We start from the raw sequence: 24,417 nt of genomic DNA on the forward strand, positions 1-24,417 counted from the left end.
TCGCCACCACCTGGGTTGGCGTGTCTATGATTCAAGCTCTCAGCGGAAGAATACACGTGTGTGAGGCGTTTGAAAAAATAGGTCCACAAGTTTACAATGAATGTTAAAGCACCTGTAGGAAAGCATCTTTTGCAGCGATTTTTGTGTGAGCATATCAGTAAACACCCCTGACCACTCGGTGAGTTTCATGTCTTTGTAAATGAAAGTTTAATGCATTTTAGGAAGGATTGTTCCAGTGCACCTATGCAGCCATTGTAGAGGTGGGGGGTGATACCACAGAAACCGAAAATTCTTGGACCAGCATCATATGTCCAAATTTCAGTCAAAACAGTTCTATTTCATCTCAAACAATCTGAAAACAGGGCTTTAAGTGTAAAATAACAAACTTGTGCTTTAAAGAGTACTACAGTATGTGCCATCGTTTATCAACTAATATTCACTATTATTAATACATAGAAATGCAGTAGTGTTATGGTATACAGAAGACTAGAACAACAACATAAAATCAAATGGGTGTTTATTAAAACATGTAACATAAAACCAGCAGACTGAATGGTTATGGATGATAGTGGATTATATGGATGATGATAACAGATGATATAGAAGATGATAACACATAATCATAGATAGAAACTCTAACACAACACTCTTGACAGTCACAGATAACCAACAATGGACTTTCCTTAACTTTACGTGGACAACAGACAACGAAGATAATGACGATGGAGAACAACAGTCCAAGGAGTAGTACGGACAAGTCGGAACGACAGTACACTCAGAGATATGTACCTGGCGAATTCGTAACAAGTACTTTATTGGGGACTAACATTTTAAATCACACTGAAAGAACACGTTACATTTTCCTCATATAATGTACTGACAGAAATGGGAACTAAAGCACTTTAGTGCTGATAGTGTAATTGCTAATGAGGTACCTTATACATACATGCATAAATACATATAGCAAATACTCATCCCTATATGTTTATTAAAAAATATATATATATTTAAATAAATATAAATAACTGTATTTTTAAATAAAAAACATTTCACAGTAATTCGCTGTAATAAAAAAACAAGGAAAATGTTTACAGTGTAATTAATGTTTCAATATATAACTAAGGTATAGATGAATAATGCAACACATGCAACTTTTCATTGGAAGGGGATGTGGATAAAAACACTGGGGGACCACAAACACTAAAAGCTTGAAAACCCCTGTATGTATGAGGGGATATTACAACAGAAACCAAATCTTGCCAAGAACGGACAGAAACACAATAACAGTGATTATGTAAAGAGCAATGAAGGTCACATCAAAGATCATTGCTGCCCTGGTCCAGTATAGTGATGCCTTCTTTTGAGGGTTGACTGAACATGTCGGCTCTTCAATTTTGGTAACTGTGTCTACACCATCTGTATAAAGAATGACAAACCATTGCTTTGGATAACTGCTTTATTTTTCTGGTTTTATAAACGGCTTCAGCAGTAACAACATAAACAAACAGCTTTTTTAAAACAGGTCAAGAATAACGGGTGATAGAGACAAAGTTTTTTGCTACTTAATTTAGATCGCAACTAAACATATGGTTTATTCCAACAAAGCATCACACATTAAGCTGCACCAACGCTGTTTTAAAGACTTTCCGTGTCTCAATCAGTTCCCTAGGTCGTGAATCGGGTGAAGTGATCAGCCCGATTCCCTTCAAAGATCAGAGGTCTTGATGTGTAAACTTTTAAGGGAGTTGTGGTCACTGTGTCTCATAACATGGCAGATTAAAATACACGTATACTATGGTTTCGTTGAATGCTTGAATCTGATTGGATGGTGAACGTTCTGAGGTGTGCAATTATTTTCTGGGAAATGCACGGCGAATGTATTTCCAGGCAGCTCTCTTGACCGCATTACAGTTTCATATCACTTTGCATAGTTAACTGCTCTCTCTCTCGCTCGTTCTCTCTTTCTTTCTCTCTCTCTTTGTGTCTATGTCGCTCTTGCTCTCTTTTTAACAACTCAAGCCTCCATTGCCAGCTTTAAAATCCCTTTAAATATATCATGTGATCGATGTCTTGAGGTGTGATAACCGTAGTATATGCAGAATATTTGACTCCGGGCCATTGAATTATTGAAAAATAATGCACACCTGAGGTCTAACAGCATCACCACCTCGGGTCTGCATTATTTTTCTAATAATTCAGCGGCCCTTCGTTAATTATTCCTTACTTGGCGAATAGAGCAATGAAAACAATCATTTTCTTTTGTTCGCACACGCGTCCCCTTCCTTAAAAGAGTGCACGCTGTTTGGAATTAACCCAGCTAGTATATCTTGTGTATTATTTGAACACTATAATAATAAGAGTTTTTGAACTTTAATGTCACTAATGCTGATTATTCATTGATTCATTTAAATTTAAATATTTAATACTTTAATAGAAAAAAGTATGTATGTGATTAATTTAGATTAATTAATCACACAGTATGCAATTAATTTGATTAAAATTTTTAATCGATTGGCAGCCCTAATATATATATCACGGTTCGGTGCGTACCTCGGTTTTGAAGCCACTGTTCGGTTCATTTTCGGTACAGTAAGGGGAAAATGCAAACATTTAACTGCAGGTTGTTTATTATTATAAAACTTTTTTTTACAATTTGTTTACACTTTTTAAAACACTTTTTATTAAAATACAATATATAAAATATATATAAAATAAAAAAAGAATAAATAAAATACTACTTCAAAGTTCTCCACTAAATAACATACTTTTTTACATTATTTTATACCAGTGGGTAACTCTTTACTTAAAGGATTAGTCCATTTTCTTAAAAGAAAAATCCAGATAATTTACTCACCACCATGTCATCCAAAATGTTGATGTCTTTCTTTGTTCAGTCGAGAAGAAATTATGTTTTTTGGGGAAAACATTGCAGGATTTTTCTCATTTTAATGGACTTTTAATACCTAACTCAACACTTAACAGTTTTTTTTCAACGGAGTTTCAAAGGACTATAAACAATCCCAAACGAGGCATAAGGGTCTTATCTAGCGGAACAATTGTCATTTTTGACAATAAAAATAACAAATATACACTTTTAAAGCACAACTTCTCGTCATGTTGATCCGGTCGTGATGCCCCAGCTGACCCCACGCAATACGTCATGACGTCAAGAGGTCACAGAGGGCGAACGCGAAAACTCCACCCCAGTGTTTACAAGCGTCTTGAAAGAGGTCCGTTCTGACGTTGTTGTATGTCAACTGATACTAATTAATGTCTTTGTGGCAGTTTATTGTTTAAAATGGTCCGCAAATGTGTGTTTTATATATGTAACACGTGACCTCCCTACGTCACTACGTATTTACGTTAGGTCACGCTGAACCGGACCTAGACGAAAAGCTGTGGTTTAAAAGTATATATTTTTTATTTTTCTTGTCAAAAATGACAATCGTTTCGCTAGATAAGACCATTATGCCTCGTTTGGGATTGTTTATAGTCCCTTGAAACTCTGTTGAAAAAAAACTGTTAAGTGTTGAGTTAAGTATTAATGGTTGGTGTCTATTAAAGTCAATAAAAAATCCTGCAATGTTTTCCTCAAAAAACATAATTTCTTCTGGACTGAGCAAAGAGAGACATCGGCGTTTTGGATGGCATGGTGGTGATTGGATTATCTGGATTTTTCTTTTGAGAAAATGGACTAATCCTTTAACCTTCTCTTAAACTTTTTCTACTAAAACCTTGAACTAACAAATTCAATTCCTGAATACATTTATGAACTATTAGCCTACATTTTTGCCACCAAAAAATGTTTCTGTTTTGATTTATTTTGGATTTTTTTAAGTCACAGTATTGAACTGGTTATGTACCATCTCTGTATAAAAATAATATTACTGCTCTATGTGTAACTGCATAGCAAGCAACTTGATGATATACTTATTATAAACTCATATTAAGATGAGTAAGTGGCATACATAGCCATCTTTTATCTTTTGCACGTTTCTCCTAATCTTTGCTTGTGTTGTCAATGTAAGCTTTAACTTAAACTAACGAACCCCTCCACAGCCGAGTAACAGCTGAGTAAGCCTAGGTTACAGCTCTTCGCTGATCGCATTGTGACAATGATATGATTGACGTGAGGTACAGATGAAAAATCTGATCACGCATTCCTTATTCTCGCTGTCACAGCAAGCGCGTCTCATGATTGCGTAGCACCGAAAGACGCGCAACCTCTCACGCACTTTTGAAAGAACAAAACAGCGCATTGACATGGGTTTAATACACGCTTTTAGGCGCGACACGTAAGCAGCCCCGTAAACGTTTACATCAATAATCAAACGAATGTACCACTAAGTAAATACAAATCTTTCTGCGAGCCGAATTATGTTTTATGTTTGACAGAAGACTTGCGCTGAACGCGGAGACTTCCGCCACTTAATATGTTGGTGTGGAAACGCACACAACATATTATGTTCCACCTATTTTCCGCACACAAAAGATTGCATTCCGCCATTCCACATGTGCACCATGCCGAAAGCCCTGTACCGAAACGGTCCCGTACGAATACACATACCGTTACACCCTCATATATATATAAAGAAGTAAAATAAAGAAATTCACGTTTAAATGCTGGTTTGACACTTACCATGATGAGCATTTGCAGCAGCTTTGGTTTCCTCTTGTGCTTCTGATTTGGTTTCTTCTCCTACAGTTATCAGAAAATTCACAAAGATGGTCTCCAGAATGCTTAGGCCAATAAGTGTGAAAATCCCACCACAGTAAATCCCTGTAAAAACAGCAAATCTTGAGGAACTGTTGCATTACTAATGTCTTAAATTATAGTATTCTTAAATAAGCAAGATTACGGTTAAGCAGTGCCGGCCTTACCTAATAAGCAATATAAGCAGTTGCATAGAGTCTGGCTTATTCCATCAGGTTTTATTTTCCAACAGGACTTGGCACCTGCATACAGTGTCAAAGCTACCAGTACCTGGTTTTAGGACCATGGTATCCCTGTTCTTAATTGGCCAACAAACTCACCTGGCCTTAACCACATAGAAAATCTACAATTGTAGTGTGAAGAGAAAGATGCGATATGCCAGACCCAACAATACAGAAGAGCTGAAGGCCACTATCAGAGCAACCTGGGCTCTCATAACACCTGAGCAGTGCCACAGACTGATCGAATCCATGCCACGCCGTATTGTTGCAGTAATCCAGGCAAAAGGAGCCCCAACTGAGTATTGAGTGCTGTACATGCTCATACTTTCTCATAATTAAAAGAAATAAACATTTGAAATATATCAGTCTGTGTGTAAGAATTAATATAATATTCCTTTCAATTCTTTGAAAATATATTTGTGTTTAAAATATGCAATGTGTTTAATAAGTTTAGAAGGTGACAAAAAAAAGAAAAGAAATCCCTTGAAGGGCATTTCGCAAAAAAGATAATTTTATTGCTCTATTCACCAAGTGTATTTTAATTGGCCACACTATAAGACACAATTGCGCACCTTTATCTAGAGTTTATACGTCAAGAGATCAGGGGTCTCATTTATAAAACTGTGTGTGGGATCCTTATTAAAAGTTTACATATGCACATAAGCCAAAAATGTATACACCATAAAATATTAAGACTTATAAAAGAAACTAATGTTCCCTTTTATAAATCACAGATCATCTGAAAACCCATTATACCATTAAACTTTTTTTTATAGATCACAACCTTTGCGTGGTAACATGCTTACGCACATTTCCAGCCCCGTTTTGTGCGTACCTACGCTTTATAAATGAGGCCCCTGATCTTTGAAGGCCATAGGGATGATTACTTTCGATTGGAACTTGCCCTTTAACTTTTAGTGAGCGATAGCCGTTGTACCAATAATTAAACTGATTATTAACAACCAATCAAAGAACATTTTACTGAGCTCAAAGTGCAGTGTTGAAATGATTTCATGAAATCTCATGAAGAAATATAATTAAGACATTAAGAACATAGGGATAAAAAGAAGATAGTGCTTTAGGCAAATCATTAATAATGTGAACACAGGGACGTGGTCAGGCATCTCGCCCGTTTGGGTCTTCGGATCAACTGGGACAAGAGCAAACTCTGCCCCGTGCAAAGGATCTCTCATCTTGGTATGATATTGGATTCAGTTGAACTTGCGGCACTCCTCACAGAGGAACGTGTACAGTCAGTGCCCAACTGCTTGAGATCGTAAGACACAGGACAGTGGTACCAATGAAGTTACTTCAGAGGCTCCTGGGGCATATGGCAGCTGCGTGGCTGTAACATCGCCTTGGTTGCTCCATATGAGACCGCTTCAGCACTGGCTTCATAGCAGAGTCCCGTGAGGGCCGTGGTGCAGCGGCACTTACTGCGTGCAAATCACATTGGCCTGCCCTCAAACCTTTTTTCGGTGGCCAGACCCTTCCTTTCTCTGGGCAATCATGTCTCTGGAACAGGTCTCCAGGCATGCCGTGGTTTTTACGGATGCCTTTGCCACAGGATGGGCCACCACATACAAGGGTGCAGTTTCATGGGTTTGGACAGAACCTCAACTGCACTGGCACAACTGCCTCGATTTGTGGACAGTATATCTTGCTCTCGTCCACCTCAAAAGTGAGATACAATGCAAAGATGTTCTAGTCCGTACAGACAATACTGTAACCGTTGCTATATCAACCATCAGGGTGGTCTACGCTCCCGTTGCATGTCGCAACTTGCCTGCCATCTCCTCATGTGGAATCAGAAGCAGCTGAGGTCCCTTCATGCCATTCACATCCTGGGCATGCTCAATAATGCAGCTGACAAGCTGAGGAGCGAGCCCCAGGGAGTGGCGACTCCACCCCCAGATGATTTGGAGTAGCACAGGTAGACATTTTGCATCTCCAGAACCCTCTCATTGCAAGCTGTTTTATTCCCTGACCGAGGGAACCCTCGGCACGTATGCACTGGCACACAGTTGGCCTCGGGGTCTTCCCAAATACGCGTTCCCCCAGTGAGCTTTCTTGCACAGACATTGTGCAAAGTCAGGGAGGACGAGGAGCAGGTCCTACTAGTGGTGCCGTACTGGTCCACTAAGACTTCCCCGAAATCCCGCTCCTCGCGACAGCCCCTCTGGCGGATTCCCCTGAGAAAGGACCTTCTTTATTTTTATTATTTATACATTCTTTTAAGGCAAAGTAATGAATAGTGTGTTTGTATTTTGTAAGGGAATAGAAGATGAGATTAATATCCGTTCAGCCAAGACACATTGATGTGGCAATGTCAACGAAAATCGAGCAGGTCCAAAACATTTTACAGCTGATTGCTGTCAAAAAAGTTCAACGTCCCAAGTATAACTGCAGCAATGACAGTGTTCTTAATATCACAAAGTAAGTGTTTTGATTAATGCCATTAATGTTAATTTGTTTTATCGGTGTATCCCACTAGTCAACTAAATGAATATGACATGGCAAAGATTAATACACATTTATATATTGATTCAATAGTTTTATAGCATTTTGAAAAAAAACTTGTCATGGATTTATTGCATTTTGGGGAAAAAAAAATTGTTTTTATAATAAATCTTTAAAAATCAAGTTATGGATTTGAAATGTTTATGCTTTTATAACCTAAAGATGCTATGTGAAAGTCTGTAACAGAAAATAGTGGTTTTCATCTTGTCACTTTCTTGGTATAGAAACATGTTTTTACCAAAATTAGTCAAAATGGGTTTATTGCGTTTTGGAACCAAACTCTTCACACACACACACACACACACACACACACACACACACACACACACACACACACACACACACACTATAAGCAGAGGTAATTTAACACAGGGCTTTTCTATTTAAATATTTATACATTTTATGTTGACAGTCATGCTGACTTACCAATCAATGGGATTTTACTAGCTGTAGATGGCAGCTTGTCATTAAGAATCAGCAGTAACACAGAAATGGAGAGCAGTAAAGTCACTTTAAAACTCAGCTTGTCTGTTGCAGATGCCCTTATGAAGAAGGAGGCCACATCCAGCACAAGGAAACAAAATACTGGAAAAATTAAGTTGATGATATACAGCAGAGGTCTCCTCTTGATGGTGATCTGCAATATAAAAATATAAACAGTAAGAACGTCTCTATTACGACTGTAACCTATGTTCCCTGACATAGGGAATGAGATTCTGCGTAATGAGATGACACTATGGGAAAACGTGATCAGCGGCGTGCAGATGCTTGAATAATGTGTTGAACTAGCTTGCCTTTTATGGTGCAGAAAGATGATGTTACACATGATGGCAGAACTGGAAGGTATGAATAGGGAGCTCAATCAAAACATACCAGCTTCTGATAACTAAAGAGAGCACTACTGACATCAGGAGTTATGGCAAAGAGACTTTTTAGGGAACTCTACGCTGCGTCATGAAATGCCCACTATGCCAAAGCAAGTTGTGTCTGTCCAGGTGTAAAGGTGTCATGCACGACTTAGGACATGACAACCTGAAATCCAGGTGAGGACAGGAGGTCAAAATTATATCATCTCATAAAAGTACAAAAGCACTACAAATATTCTGCATTGGGGCCCCAGCCAGCAGAGCCTGAAAGAAAGCCATACTCAAGGTCACCAACTCTCCTCAAAGAGGCCAGTAAAAAGCCAGACAGATGCTTATCTATAACAGACTCGCTTGGAGGGAGGCTTGAAGGGAGCTAAAGAAATTCCATTTAAAGCCATGGTTAGATCCCAAGCCAGGACTCTAACCTGAGCAGTAGGCCTCATCCTTGGAGTGCCACACAGTAAACCAGGGGTGTCCAATACGTCGATCGCGATCGACCAGTTGATCGAAAAGGCAATGCCGGTATATCGCACAAAAGTTAATAACTGTGTATGCTGCTCCACGCCTCCATGAGCTTCAGGAAAACAAAGCACGAAATTGGTATTATGGTCTTAGAAACAAGTCTTTTTGAGTTGCTGCGCATTTCTTCTCAAGTGTGTTTTTATAAATCTTATGCCTTCCCGCTGCAGCTGAGTTGTCTAACTTCCGAAATTTGGATGCACGTTCTTGCCTTCATGCACGAGCTGATCCACTCGCACAGTTGTATGTGCACGTGCGAGCGAACAAGAGAGAGAGAGATGCTTCTGATATTGTTGTCATTTTCAAGTTAGTTTCATCAAAACCGCATCTCCGCTATTTTAAGGAGTACTCGGCATGTACTCAATGATTTTTTTAAACTCCTCAAAAGAATGGAGTAATAGTGACAGCCCTAAATTCAATGTAGATATATATGCAGTATAGTCCTAACACACATTTTAAGTGTTATGAAAAAATGTAACTGTTTTTAGCAGGTAGATCTTGTCGGCTTTATCATTTTAAAAGTAGATCACCACCCAAAAAATCTGGATACCCCTGCAGTAAACTAACAATTAATGCGTGCCCCCCAAAGACCCCTCGGGGAGGTATAACTGCAGTATATACCCTAAGTGTAGAAGGCGCAAGACCTGATGAAAATTGGTCTAAGAGAAACTCAAGCCACTGGGCAGTTCAATAACTGATCCCATTCAGCGGCCAGAAGCATAATTTCCACATTTCCGGATGATTTTCATATATTATGTACAGGGGCACTGTTGTTTTAGCAACATAAGTGATGTTCTCAAGAATGTCATTTTATGGTGTAGAATTAGGATTTGTTTTCACTGAAAATACTGAAATATTCACTCATTAAAAAACCCTTAACAGACCTCAATAATCACTTCATTATAATGCTTCATGCATTGATAAATATAAGACATTAAGACATTTTAACAGTAACATCATGATGGATCTGTGGTCTTTCCTCTGTACCTGAAATGTAATGCGACTTTTTCTGACCCACACAGTATCAGATTCAGTTGTAGATGTTGTTATATTGAGCAGTTCCCACTCTCCCTCAGTTTGAAAGATGTCCTGAGATTCTAAGGTAAGGTCTTTTGAAGAATAGCCCTCATACAATTTTAGCTGTTCCTCTGTGGAAAAATTTAATAAAAGTAATATATGTTAGAATTTGATTACAATTTTTTGTAAACAACTGTAACTGTTATACTTTTTATCTCACCTGTACAGGCTAAAGATTGAAGGGTTAGATTGCAGTGTTGTGTGTCGAATGGAAACATGTATAGGTCCATTTTACAGGTTGTTGTCAGAGATAAAATATCCATTGTCCACATTAAGCCATAAAAAAATAACTGCAGATATGGCGACTCCTTCGCTGCAACCTCTGTCTTAATGCTGAATGAACAAAACAAAAAATAAACAGATCCTCCAATAAAAAAACTTCTACAGGTACCAAAGTGTAGTTGTGGCCCAGTATAATGTGTGCCTCGGTGCTAGAGATCTGGCCCACACACACACCAGTGTCCTATTCTGAGTAGAAATGACGAGAGAGCCAAGATGTGGCACATTTTTTTGTAAATTTAAGGCATCACGTCTGCATTGTGAAAGATATTTAACTTAAAATTATAACATGACTCATCTAAACAGAGTATTTTTGTTCCTTTGACAAAGTTTATTTAAATGTGTTATAAATCTGTGTCTAAATTAGTTTCAATATAACAAATACGTCTTGAATATGACTGTAACCATGGCTCCCTGAGATAGGGAACAAGACATTGTGTCATGAAGATGGCATTATGGGGAACACTATCAGAAAGAAACGTGTGAATAATGTGTGAAACTAGGCAGATGACATCACTGTCACCTCGTGCCCAAGGCTATAAATAGAAAGTGGAAAGTAGGCCAAACAGCTTATGCTAGAAACAAGCGAGTGCTAAAGGCACGAGGTGTTATGGTAAAGAGACATAGTGTCCCGTTCCCTATTTCAGGCATCCATGGTTAGATTCGTAACCAAGACATTCCCTTTTAAGGGAACTCAATGCTGTGTCATTGAAATGGCATTTTGGGGAATAAGTTACCCACTATGCCAATAAGTAGTTGCAACTGTCTAAGCGTGAAGGTGTCCACACACATCTAAAGCTGTAAGAACCTAAGAACCAAGTAATGAAGAGAGGTCTAAACTGTAATACCTCATAAAAGTATGTGGGGAAGACCAACCCACATCATCCTAAATATCTTGCGAGTGTGCCCTAATTCATAGAGGTTAAGGAATATTGCACACCTCATACAGTAAAGATATAGCCAAAAGTTTGTTGGATATTCTCCAGATGGAAGGTCTCCTTACATATTCTTCTAATACCCTAACAGGGCACAGAATGTGTATCCTCTGTTGATCTGCCGACTCATGTGGAGGTGGATGAAAGACCTGAAGAACCATATTGCTAGGAAATATAGAACCATATTGCTTGGGAATATAGCCCAGTCTCAATTTCCATGGCAGTGACATTTTCCTTGTGAGTTTAAAAAAGAGGTTAGAAAAGAGAACAAATGAAGATAGAATAAAACGTTTTTTTTTCACGTTTTGTTTGTTTAAAAGCAGAGGGTCTGTCCTTTCATTTGATATATCTGTATGTTTATAGATGAAAATAATATTCCTGGAAGGCATTTCATGAAACTTCTGAAACGAAAAAATGCTGGCAAGAAACTTTTAAAAAAAAGACTGGCGGGAAATGAGTTAAACAGGATTTAATTTTTCCTGGAGTAACCTCCAGACATGAAGGGGAATCTGATAATGCTTGTTTATTGCCAACTCCCCTTAGAAAAGTATTGGCTAATAAGTAATGGCCTAACTTCAAAGACAAATGTTTGTCTAAACAAGAATCAATAGGTGAGTAGAAACCATAGGAATCCATTCCAAAACTACTATCAAGTCTCATGCAGAAACTTTGACTTGAATAGGAGGCCTCATTCTCAGTGTGCCACGCAGGAAACAAACTACTAAAGGATGTTTCCCAACAGACCCCTCAGGAACAGGAACATAAAAAGCAGAGATACTCAGGCTGGTCAGTACGGGGCTACTAAAACTCCCTGGAGCAAAGCAATCAGTGGAAAAGTGTACAGATGTCGTCTCAGTTATGTCCCATGGTGTCGAAAGAAATCAACACAGTGAGCACTGAGTCGTCTCCCGAGAAGCAAATAGGTCAGCTTCTGCTTAACCAAACTTTTTCCATATCTCCATATACCCCACCTTAGGAGTCTCCATTCTCCAGCCTCTGACCCCACCTCGACAGGACATCTGCCCCCACATTATAGACTCCAGGCATGTACATCGCTTTGAGGCACAAAACTTGTGAAACCAAAGGAGAACCTGGTGTTCCAATCTGCACAGAGGACACAACCTCAGGCCTCCCTGGTGATTGATAAAAGGAACCACCTATGTATTGTCCTTCTCCTCAAGGACGTGATGACCTCTGAGGACCAGGAGAAAGTATTTGAGGACTTGAATTACGGCTAACATCCATTTTCTCCAGAAAATTTATATGCCAGTGGAGATGATGATTTTCCAACAGTTCTCTGGCTGCCAAAACTTCCATCACTACTCCCCAGCCTGCAAAGAATGCATCTGTTGTCACTGTTTTCCTGTGACTCTGTGCCCCCAGCATCAGACCCTGATTCACAAACCAGGGTTTTTCCATATTGATAGGGAACGAAGGCATCTGCCTGTTACCCTGATTGTACAGAATGTGTTGCCCCCTTGGGAAAAGCCTTTGCTATTTAGCTGGTCCCATGTTCAACAGGTAGAAGAGAATAACACTTGAAGCTACCGCCATCTAATGGAACACTCTTTGAAAGTGCTTTATGGTGTAAAGTTCATATGGCACTTCATATGGCCAAGGACAACATCTAGATGTCAAACTGCCATGTCTTGAGACTGAGGTAACACCAGACAGTCGTTTATGTAATTTAAAAGGGACATTCCACAAGACTTTTTTAAGATGTAAAATAAATCTTTGATTTAATATGTAAAGTATTTTTCCACATACTGTACATTATTGTTGCTCCTCTAAGCCCTGCCTTCCTGAACGCATGGTTTTTGTACAAAGCTCATTGTTCTGAAAAGCGCCGAGCCTCCAATTGGCCAGTATGTTGTGATTGGGCTGAATACCTCTGATGTCACTTGGAAATGTGACACTCCTTACCATATTTGGAAGATCAGCTCACAATGCAATGCTGACAGGAGTTAATATCGTCTTTACTAGGTTATCAGTACAAGCCAGATATGTTGTGTAGGACTTGACGTTGATATCCCTTAATGCAGTGATTCTCAATTCCAGTTCTCGGGCCCCCATCCCAGAACATTTTATATGTCTCCATATATAAAAACACCTGATTCAGTTTATCAGCTCGTTGGTGTGTTAATTAAGGAGCCTGATGAGTGAAACCAGGTGTTTCATATAAGGAGACATCTAAAACATTCTGGGAGGGGTGGCCCGGGGACTGGAATTGGGAACCACTGCCTTAATGCATACTTGAGGCCCCGATGAGACTCTGTGGGAAAGTTAATTGAGTGACCCTCTGCCACACTACTCCTTAGTCCTTCCATATCCTGAGGTTGCTCCTTTCTTGTAACTCAGTTCATAAACCCTTGACATGACCTAACCTCAGTCTCTAACTCCACAATCTCACCACAACCCAACCATACACGCCAACCCGTTTGACTAAGGCCAGAAGCCACACTGTCGTCGTTAATCCAGGTTTACTGGCAGACGGTTCTGTATGGCATACTTTTTGCCGCAACACACAAGACCACAAAAAAACGCCAAAAATCTCACCGCAAACCGACCATACACGCCAACCCGTTTGACTAAGGCCAGAAGCCACACTGTCATCGTTAATCCAGGTTTACTGGCAGACGGTTCTGTATGGCATACTATTTGCCGCAACACAGAAGACCACAAGAAAACGCCAAAAATCTCACCGCAAACCGACCATACATGCCAACTTGTTTGACTTAGGCCAGAGGCCCCACTGTTGTCGTTAATGCAGGTTCAATGGTAAACGGTGGCAAACTACCGCAATTACCCAACAACATTGGTCTATTGTATAGGACTTGATGTTGATGTTCCTTAATACTTATCTGAGGCATTGTTGTGACTCAGTGGGATGGTCAATTGAGTGATGGCACCCTTTGGGTTGTCAAGTGGGTGCTCTCCTTCCTTGGTGTTTCGCTGACAGGCCCAAGACACCTCCAGAGGGTTCAGCAGTGAATCCCAGCATCCCAGGTTCACTCCCTAGGTGCCATCAACTCACTTTAAAGGGGACATTCCAGAAGACGTTTTTAAGATATTAAATAAATCTTTGATGTCCCTTGAGTACATATGTGAAGTTTTAGCTCAAAATACCATATAGGTAATTTATTGTGGCATGTTAAAATAGGCACTTTATGGGGCTGAGCAAAAATGCACCGTTTTTGTGTGTATCCCTTTAAATCCAAACGAGCTGCTCAGGTGGGCGGAGTCTCAAGCGCTGGCGCTGTAGACAGAGCATCGAGGGAGATTTTCTCACGAAAGAAGTTAGTGAGCGATGTTAAGCATTATATATTTGAACATGTTTAAAAAGTCAATTATCTGTTTTATGCATACTAAATACATGTTTATCAGCAGATGGGAAACATTGTAGAACAAAAATTAAGACTTTTAGCTCTCATGCTGCTTTTAAACAGACACAATGATTTTCAGCATGTTACAATAAATTACATGTCCACAAACACTCAGAAGTTTACTTTTTGACCAAACCACACGAGCACATTTAAATGATCTGTAATAAAACAACACGTTTAATGCTTAAACTTTAGAGAAACAGATCAAATGACATGTTTAAGATTAGTGTGTACACATATTGAACACATTCGCGTTTCTGTCAGTCTCTCATCTATTTTGTAACTCCTCATTCATTTGAAACTTCAGAGAAACATTAAACAACATATTTACTTATTGTGTATGATAGTGAATACGCGTTGTTCACTCACTCTGTCTCGTGCAGTGCATTAATCCTCGTCTTCATTCATATAAACTTCAGAGAAACATATTAAACAACATAACTTACTTGAAAGCGAACCGTCGCGTTGCTCTCTCTCTCGTTCGTTCGCTCACTCGCTCTCTCTCTCTCTTGCACTAAGGTAACGTTAATCCTTTAGAACGTTAATTCAATCTTTAGAAAGATTATTAAAACTACAAGTTATAAGATTGTAGGCTCCTGTTTGTGTTTGATGGAATACAAACGCGTTGTGCTGTCAGTCATTCTTTCTCTCTGTCTATCGCACTCGTGAGGCCGTTCATGGTTGGATAGCGCAGTTGAAGTGGCGGTATCATTATAATAAGAGCCCTTAGCTACGTCATGCGGGGAGCGAAATCCGCATGACCTATTTATTCACATGCTTGCAGAGAGAGCCTTACCAAAACAAAGTTACAGGGTTGCTATTTTTCATGTTTTCTGGGTTGGTAGAAGCACTGGGGACCTGATTATAGCACTTAAACATGGAAAAAGTATGATTTTCATGGAATGTCCCCTTTAAGACCCAGGTGGAGTCTTTTCTCTTCACCCACAGCCATTGGCTTCCCTTTTCTGCAACTGCGGAAAGGTCTTTGACTTCCTGCCGGTGGGCCTTTCCTCGCACTCCCATCTCCCTGAGTAGCCTGGATGTTGAAGTGGCTACGAACCCTCTGCAACCTAATTCCACTGGGCGTACCTTCACATTCCAGCCTTGTTGTTGCGCATCGGTTGCAAGTTCAGTGTACCTCAGATTTTTTGCGTTCAAAGGCATCCTCCACTGCACCCTTACAGGGCACGGTGAGCTTGATGATGTAGACAAGCTTGCGTGAGGCTGACCACAGAACAAGGTCTGGTCGCAGATTGGTGGCTGCAATTTCAGCTGGGAAGCAGAGTCTCTTGTTCAAGTCTGCCAACAGCTTCCAGTCCCATGCTCTGTCAGGTTGACCAGAGTCTCATATTATGGTGGTGAGGGTGGCTTGACCCTGACCCTCCTGAACAAATGGTGTTGGCTGTCACTGGGATGATGGGGAGGAAGGGCATTCACACTTGTCTGTCAACTTTCCAACACTGGAGCAAGACACTTCAGCACCTGGTTGTGCGCCAGGTGTAACGGCCTTGAGTGAGGCTGATCTTGCATCCCACTAAGATGTGCTTCAGTGTTGCTAGACTTTGGCATAGAGTGCACGCTGGGTCTTTGGCATACCATTGGCTTAGGTTTGTGGGAGAAGGCAGGACATCGTAGGCAGCCCTGACAGTAAAGCTTGCCCTGAATACCTCCATCTCCCATAGCTCTTTCCAGGAGATCTCCACTCCTTCCCATGCCATCCACTGCCCTTGCTTTGCCTGTGCCACAGCTGTGTTGCACCGTCTTGCTTCCTCCTCCCGATGTACCTCCTGGACCACCATCTTTCGTCTGAGATGGAGAGGCTTTGCTCCACACTGGTGTACTGGACCCCAAGTCCAAGAACACTCCTCCTCTTCTGCACTTGGCCCATGATGTCATTGTGTCTAAGTGCTGCCTTTGCCTGCTCAGTTGCAGCCAACGGGGTCCACTTCCTTCCGATAACCAAGATGGGGGCAGCTTGGGCTACAAATGGATCGCTCGAATACAGTAGCATTATCTCCAGTCTGACTTTGGCACACTTGTACTCCTCTACCAGACTGGTAATGGGCAGGTGTAGCATCCCTTTGCCATAAAGTCCAAAACTGCTGAGGCACCTGGGAAGGCCAAGCCACTTTCTTACATATGAGCTGACCAATCTCTCCAGCTTTTCCACCTAGGCGATCGATCTCTGTCTGCCTTCTGGACTTGGTGGGCATTGAATGAGTAGCTTGTTTGTCTTCGACCACTCCAAATCGTTCTACGCCTTAGGCATAGATAAGATCGCCCATCCTTTCCAACTTTGTCATGGCTGTGCCTCTGATCCCTTCCAGTATGTTTCAGAGATCGGTGTTGGCCTCTTTCCACATCATCTTGTTACAGGCTTTTGGCCACTTGAGTAATGGCCTTCGCCCCTGAATCTTCTTTTCTGTTGATGGTCGTGATGGGTTGGGTTTAGGTTGCCCTCTTGTGCCATGTTGTTCCTCATTTAGGGCAGGGGTGTTGATGTCCTGCAGACTGTGGTGTGTGTCCTGCTGCTAAACTTCTGTCGACTTATTCTGCCTGCTTCTTTGAAAGTAGCTGTTGTAAGGTACCACCCACCAGCCCAATGAAGGATGCAAGTGGAGTGGGTGAAGGGGTCTCGTGTTCGTTCCTTCCTCAGCGCTTCTACAATAATTATTCAATTTATTAGGTTTCAATTTATTTATTTTACCTCTGTAGTTAAATTATAATCTGACTCCAATTGATAAATTATCAATATTATTCTGATGCTGATCATAATTTATATTTATCATTATTATGTTTTCATTCTCTTCATTATTTAAATATACATAGAGGAAAGGTTATAATCCTGAAGGTGCTAAGGCAGTTCCATACAGCTGGGCGTAGAGGCATTCTCCTTATAACTTAAATTAAAATCAGAGGTTTCTCCAAAACACATTGAAAATAAGAGGATCCATCTATAGTTTAGGTTGAGGCATTTCTCCATCCAACCTATAAAGTGAGGCAATTATACGCATCATATTTTCAATAGAGGTAATTTTCCTAATCTAGGCCCCCTTCGGTATCTTTCTCTTAAATACTTAAAATACAAGAAAAGACTAGACAAGTTTTAAAATGAATAAAGATTAACAATTTTTTTTCCAGGCAGGTTACACTTAAATCAATAATTTGGTTATTCAAATCAATCAATTACAAATATATCAAAACATTCACTAAAAGATCAGCATAGAAAAATGAACGTTTCACAAAATACAAATCATACCTGGCAATTAAAGACACAAAGTGGTCTAAGAAAATTATGTTTGAATACACACACCCAGAGTGTGGGGAAGATTCTTGCTAAAGAATGCTTCCCAGAGTCTCTTGCCAAGCCACCTTATATACACAGAACGAGACAAAGAATAATAACATCTCAAATAAGAATTCGGTTGGTCGGTTCTCGTGACCTAAAGAAGCACCAAATGGGACTGTTAACCATCTGTAATCTAGATCTCCTCATGAGGTGACACCCATCACAGGAGTACAGATTATGTCTTAAGTTTTAAACTTTGATATACTTTCTCTTAGCATTATAGAATTTAGACCTTTTTATCCATCGCACCATCACATTTAAAACGAAACCAAACATGAAGATGAAACCTTTGTAGCATCACAACATATGATATACCCAATGTTACATGTGTTTAGTATATTTCCAGTAACCAAAACCTTAAAGGAGAAGAGAGGGGGGGTGAAATACAGATCAGTTCCTGGGTATCCGTGACCCCTGTGGAGAGAGACAACAGGTCTCTTTAAAAAATAGACACAGAATGTGGTTTTTATTGTTTTATGGTCCAGCTCCAAAAACAAAACTTGTCCACCTGTCCTACACTGTCAATGGGGCTTCCCTGTTGACCCTTCTTTAGGCACCCTTTTTTGCCCTGGTGTATCTTCATCTTTGTCCAACCACAAATGCAGTTCTGGAGCTTATGTCCTGCTGTAGCTGCCGGAGCCTCAGGTAGCTCAGTCTCGTCCATCTGTTCAATTCCTGTGTCCATTACCGTGTTATCCGCTAATGAGCCATCTTCCGCCCCAGCTCTCGCTGGCTTAGGGGTGTTTTCTTCTTAGGACTGATCCAGAACATGCAAATGACCAAATTGATCGATCAACTATACCAGCGCAGGTTGATCAGAACATATTAGATTGTAAGGGTAAGCCCAGCAAACACAGAACGTTCCCCTAACGTTCCCATATGGTTCTCATGTAACATCTGGCTGGACGTCATATGAAGGTCTTGAGTCTGGGATGTTATCAACATCACACTGTGACAGTAGATTTGGGAAGTTATCAAAATCACACTGTGACAGTAGATTGAATTTTGTCAATGATATGATTCATGTAATTCTAACTGATATCAAACTCATTTAAGATTAATCAAAAGTTATTATTAAACAACATCTCTGAATTAAACAATCTACGCAGATCAAGGCTTGGACGAACAAAGACTTCTTCCCGCTTGATCAACACCCTTTTGCATTGGTCATCTCAACCTTAGAGGGTTGAACTCAGGAGAGGTGAAAAATACCTTTCCCGCACTCACCTTTGCTCACAGCTCACAGCTGCGCATGGCACGCCACAGGGTACACTGCTCAACAGCGAGCCCGGCCCGCAGCATGCAGCCGGGCTCGCTTTAAAACCTGCTGTCCCTTGGCACTCATCACTTGGACAAACTTCGACTCCTGGAAAAATTAATCTCCACAGATTAATCAGGTCGAAGGAATAACGAAAAAAGGAACAACTCCTATGGACAACTCCAAGGACTCCGTCACGTTACCACAAACTCAGCGGAACTCTCTTCCTCGCGCTCCCATAAGCGCACCCACAGCTGGACGAACCTCACAAAAGCCAACGCGAGTATTGTTTGTTCATTCGCTGTGCCAAGTTAAGGTGATTGCCCCAAGTATTGCCCCTTAAGTTGATTCTCAGAGTTTCTGATGGTTTGTGCAGAAGTTAAGTCTATAGTGATGTTGCCCTTCTTTTACTCTCTCTTAATTTTCCATCCTTTCTCTCTTTCATTTATGTTTTATGTTTATCATTTGCTTGTTTGTATGTATAGTTAGCCTTTTTGTAGTGTAACATCATTTAATAAACCGGTTTTGGATTTCACTACGGAATTATTTCTGTGTTCAATGCTCATGAAATCAATGTCAATTCATCCGCCTTTTGATCTTGTTTAACATGCTCTTGAGGTAATACTGTATAGCAGTAGTAAAGTTTTACACAATTATGAGTATATTCGCTGGACTAAATAATTAATTAATTGTTATTATAATTCTGCTAAATCAGTTAAAACCTTATAAATTTGTATAGTTAATCACAGGTTAATTATACTTATTATTTCTTTTGAGTTAAATCTGTGAATTCCCTTAAATAAACTTAATGTTTTGGTCGGAGGTTCATAGTGTTTTAAATAACGTTATTCCCTTCCTCCTGCCGAATCCCTACACCCGTTTGGTTATTTATTGGGAACCAAATAAGAAAGTTCTAGAAACATTTCCTCTAGGTTATTAATAAACTAAAGAGAACTTTCTCAAAACTTTCCTTGCAGGTTATTTTTAGGTAACCTAAGGGGAACATTCCCAGAAAATTTTCAGCAGGTTATTTTTAGGTTTTATTTTTATAACCTAACGAGAACGTTCCCAGAACGTTCCCTGTAGGTTTTATTTTATTACCTAACGGGAACCTTTTCAGAACGTTCACTGTAGGTTTTATTTTTTTACCTTACGGGAACCTTCCAAGAACGTTCCCTGTGGGTTAAGACCTATGTGGGTAAAGTAATTTCATCCTTGAAATACATCTTAATTTAAATCATTAATTTTGGTTGAATGTCACTTTTATACAAAAAACCAAATAATATCACAGATAGGATGATCAGTGTAACACTTTCATTTCATTTTAATAATGATAATGTTAATTATAATGTTAGTTCATATGAATTTTAAAATATGAATTTTATTTCAACTTACCCAGCTGAAAATGAGAGAAAATAAGAAATGCCAGAAAGTTAATCAGTTTGTTAATTAAATGATTCAAACATTCTGGAAGGAGCCTGATTAGTGGAGTCAGGTGTTTCATATAAGGATAAATCATTATGACCCATTTGTTTCAAATCTGCTTAATCTCTGCCTCGGGCCAATCAGAAATATCACTTTGTTGGGAAAAAAGTTAAAGGAGCAGTATGTAAGAAATGTATATCAATTAATCATAAAATGGCCCTGATATGTCACTAGACATTAAGAAATCATTTTATTTCAAATACTTATATCACTTAAAAAGTAGAGTTGCAGCCCTCAACTGATGTTTATGTTGTCATGTTGTGTATTGACCACCAGTTGTGTGATTGCAGTACCAGTTTTGACCACAATCCTACATACTGTTCCTTTAAGGGTCTGATAAAATAAATTATAATTTATGCATTTCATATGTACTTGAAGGGGTTTTGCCTCTGAGCTGTTCATATAATTTTATTTATAAATTATTCAAAGCACTGACAAAGAGCTTTATACAATTGGTTATAACTTTATACAATAATAACCATTTCCGCCAAAATAATTACACATAAGCCCTATTCAGGCAGCAATTGTTTCTTATTGGGACGTAAGGTATTTTCACCATTTACCGGAGTAGTCTTTGATTTTATTGCTGTCCAAATCCAAAATGTCTGTGTTTTCCCCAACCATCCGCATAAAAGTTTCCAGCCAAATTACCTACTGTTTATTTTGTTTATTTTTTTATTTATTTTGACAAACTAAATGCTCATGAAAAACATTTACCGTCTATATAGGGCTATAGTCTAAGTTTTACCACAACAATAAAATTATAATATAAACATTGACTGAATCTTTTTTGTTTTAAGAACACAGATTAGTAAATAAACATAAACATAATGCTCCGAATAACAAATGAACAATTTCACTAGGAGAGAAAAAAAGAAATTGTTCTTTTAAGAACCCTTGACTGAATAGTTCTTATTTTAGATTGTATGCCTAATGAGAGTGGATCATGGAATAAGTAAATTTATTAAAGTCCTTACCTTTCTACAACGACAATGTCTGGTGACCAAAACAATTCTTTTCGAACTGGAAATGAGTAAATGTCACAATATTTGTTTCCGTTCCATGAAATTGCTGAGTTCCAAACCTGCAAAAATGTTTTGAGATGATTGACATGACTTGCATGACAAAGCTTTCCAATTTGAGTAAAACTGTGTGTGTGTTTATGTGTGTGTGTGTGTGTGTGTGTGTGTGTGTGTGTGTGTGTGTGTGTGTATGCGTGCTAAAAGGGTTTTAAAAACACTTACAGTAAAAAGTGTTACTTGTGTTGAGATGGTCTGAGCTTTTTCATTCTGTAGATAAAAGCAAATGTTTAGTGAACATCTTGGCATCTCAGATTCATTTTCTAATCACCCGTATGAAGAGAGTAAATCATGCTGGACTCGTACCACATCTGTGATGGAAGTCACAAGTAGGTTAACATAAACGCTGCTTGCATTATTTAAGTCAGTTAAGGGCCGGATTTGCTTCATCGTGCTGTTATTCTCAAGTACGCCAAGCTCCTGAAGAAGTGCAGCATAAATTTTCGAATAATCTGCAGTCTTGCATAATTCTTCATCAGCAGACACCAACCCTGCAAAAAGGACATATAACACAGCTAAATATTTACTTTACGTAACCTGTGAGTATCCAAAATTTATTTAAGTTGCATACTTTGTCATACTCTTACAAGTGCCAGCCACACAAACACAGATTACACAAAAAATTATAAAAAAGTTAAAAACACATATCATAACTGCTTTAAAAGATACTTACAGATAAAAGCAAGAGAACAAAACACCCGGTGTAGGTACATGGCCAGCAGTTTAGTAAAAACCTGTCTGAGATACTTTTGATGAAGGATGAATATTCTCTCTGCAACAAATTGTTGTCATTTGCTCATATTTATACATGAGAACACCCTCCACCTGCTGCTCATTTTACTATTGTTCTGCAGGCCCAGATTAACACAATGTAGTGCCCTAGGGTGACCACATTTGAAGTGCCTAAAAACACCACTGCACAATTGTGGGCCCGCGATTCTTTAAAATGATTTTTTTCTCAGTTACTTAAACACAATTTTTGAAACTATGCCTAATATTCTCAAAACAGTAAACACAATTGCATAACATCTCACCCAATACTCCAAACATCATATTTTCAGGTGAAAATGAAGCTCTACACTAACACTCTAACCATTCACTCTTACTGAAAAACCAAACTTTTCCATCAGACATCACACACAAGCTTTCAAAAACACACACACAACATAGTATTACACACCGCGGTGCAATAAATTCAAAACAATATATCCAAAACTGGTAAGTTGCTTGTGGTTCTCCCCCTCAAAAACCTTTTCATATAACCACAAAAGACACAATCAAGGTATGCATTAGTACATTTTTATTCATTCATGTGCTACACAGCACAACTGTAAACATTTTTTTTTATTCCTCCTCAACATCCCGTCTTTGTTCTGGATCAGGCCAGAGAATCTCATCCACATCACAGGCTATATTGTTCCTAGCCAAACATCGAGGGTAAAATCCTCTTCCATGATCCACCCCTGGCATTCATCTACTGATATGTCGATCTGTATGGAAGGCAATTTGATGCATTCTTTATTCCAGTAGCATAGTCCAACAGTGTATGCACACTAAAGTTACTGTACAGAGCAGTCTTACTGTAAGTACATCTTCAGTATCTGTTTTCCTCCCTGAAGGCTCTGAAGATGGAGGCAACAGTGAAGCGACTCAAATTAGGCTGCACTCGTTGCTCAGCCTCCCTCATAGTCATACCATGGACAAGGACATGGTCAACTCGAGTGGCTTGAATTTTATCTGAGACTGCTTGTCACCTTGCCCATCGTCTCCCTCCTCCTCTTTCACGACTTCCTCCTCCTCTTCCTCCTCCTTCATCATGTCCTCTCCCTCCACCTTTACCATGTCCTCCTTCTTTCCCTCCTCATCTGCCTCCTCCTCTTCTTCTCCTTCCTCCTCCTTCTCCTCGAGATTTTCCTTCATTTCTCTGTGGATCCATTGTTCCAAAGCTCAGTGAACTGATTCAGGCCCTTTTATCTAGGCGTTATGGTTTTGAAAGTTTAGTTCAAAAGCCTGGTTATAGTGTTTTAGCAATCTAGAAAAACTGTAAAACAAATGTGTTAAAATAACACACCTTGTGTCTAGTTAAGGACAACACATCTAATTTCTGTGTTATTTTTGGAACAACACACTTTGTCTTATTTTAACACATCTTGTGTTGTCCCTTTTATTTATTTGAACACAAATACTCAGATGTAGGCTTAGCGTATTCCATTCCAGCGTATTCCATCATGCGTCATGTTTTGGATGTAAATCGTCAGACTTTTGCCCAAACCTCGTGAGATGATGCGGGAACTTTTAATTGTCAAGTGTATAAATATATATTATATATTTTGGTCGTAAAACAGAAAGTGCTTCACATTTCGTTGGTGCACAAATTGTTATGTATTTTGTAAAACATCTGCAACAGCTTTTATCACATAATTAGAAAAAACATTAATTGTGTTGTTAATTTAGGGACTACTTTGTTTATGTGTTCATTTTATTTAAAGAAAAACATACAAATATGATCGGAATCTTCATGCCCACAAGAACAAAAAATGTGTATTTAACATAGTTCAAATATAATTTCAATGTGTGTCAAGGTTAAAAATTAGAGATGAGCCGGATACTCGGCTGAAACGAGTATCCGGTACGGATAAAGCACTTCTGCCGAGTACGAGTATTATACGAGTAATACGAGTCAATATCTGTGCTCGGATTAAATGAAAATCATCATTGGGTAGCTGATTGTG

At 39.3% G+C, this 24,417-nt stretch overlaps 1 protein-coding gene across 1 annotated transcript; it reads right to left on the reverse strand.

The window, feature by feature from the left end:
• Positions 1-1,237: 1,237 nt before the first annotated feature.
• Positions 1,238-10,293, reverse strand: LOC129424431 (5-hydroxytryptamine receptor 3C-like). Its single transcript, XM_055181103.2, has 5 exons — positions 10,078-10,293; positions 9,855-9,988; positions 7,882-8,092; positions 4,640-4,780; positions 1,238-1,416 (listed from the first exon to the last, which is right to left on the reverse strand). The coding sequence occupies exons 1-5, from the start codon at positions 10,187-10,189 to the stop codon at positions 1,238-1,240; spliced, it is 777 nt and encodes a 258-aa protein (XP_055037078.2). The 5' UTR covers positions 10,190-10,293.
• Between the last annotated feature and the right edge of the window lie 14,124 nt (positions 10,294-24,417).

Source organism: Misgurnus anguillicaudatus, chromosome 19 (genome assembly GCF_027580225.2).
Source record: "Misgurnus anguillicaudatus chromosome 19, ASM2758022v2, whole genome shotgun sequence".
Classification (NCBI taxonomy): Eukaryota; Metazoa; Chordata; class Actinopteri; order Cypriniformes; family Cobitidae; genus Misgurnus; species Misgurnus anguillicaudatus.

Excerpts from the sequence above, each read along its gene's own strand:
- LOC129424431 (XM_055181103.2), bottom strand. The coding sequence starts at position 10,189 with ATGTGGACAATGGATATTTTATCTCTGACAACAACCTGTAAAATGGAC. Across the intron at positions 9,989-10,077 it reads TCAATCTTTAGCCTGTACAG|AGGAACAGCTAAAATTGTAT; the intron begins GTGAGATAAAAA and ends ATTTTTCCACAG. Across the intron at positions 4,781-7,881 it reads TAGTAAAATCCCATTGATTG|GGATTTACTGTGGTGGGATT; the intron begins GTAAGTCAGCAT and ends CTGTTTTTACAG.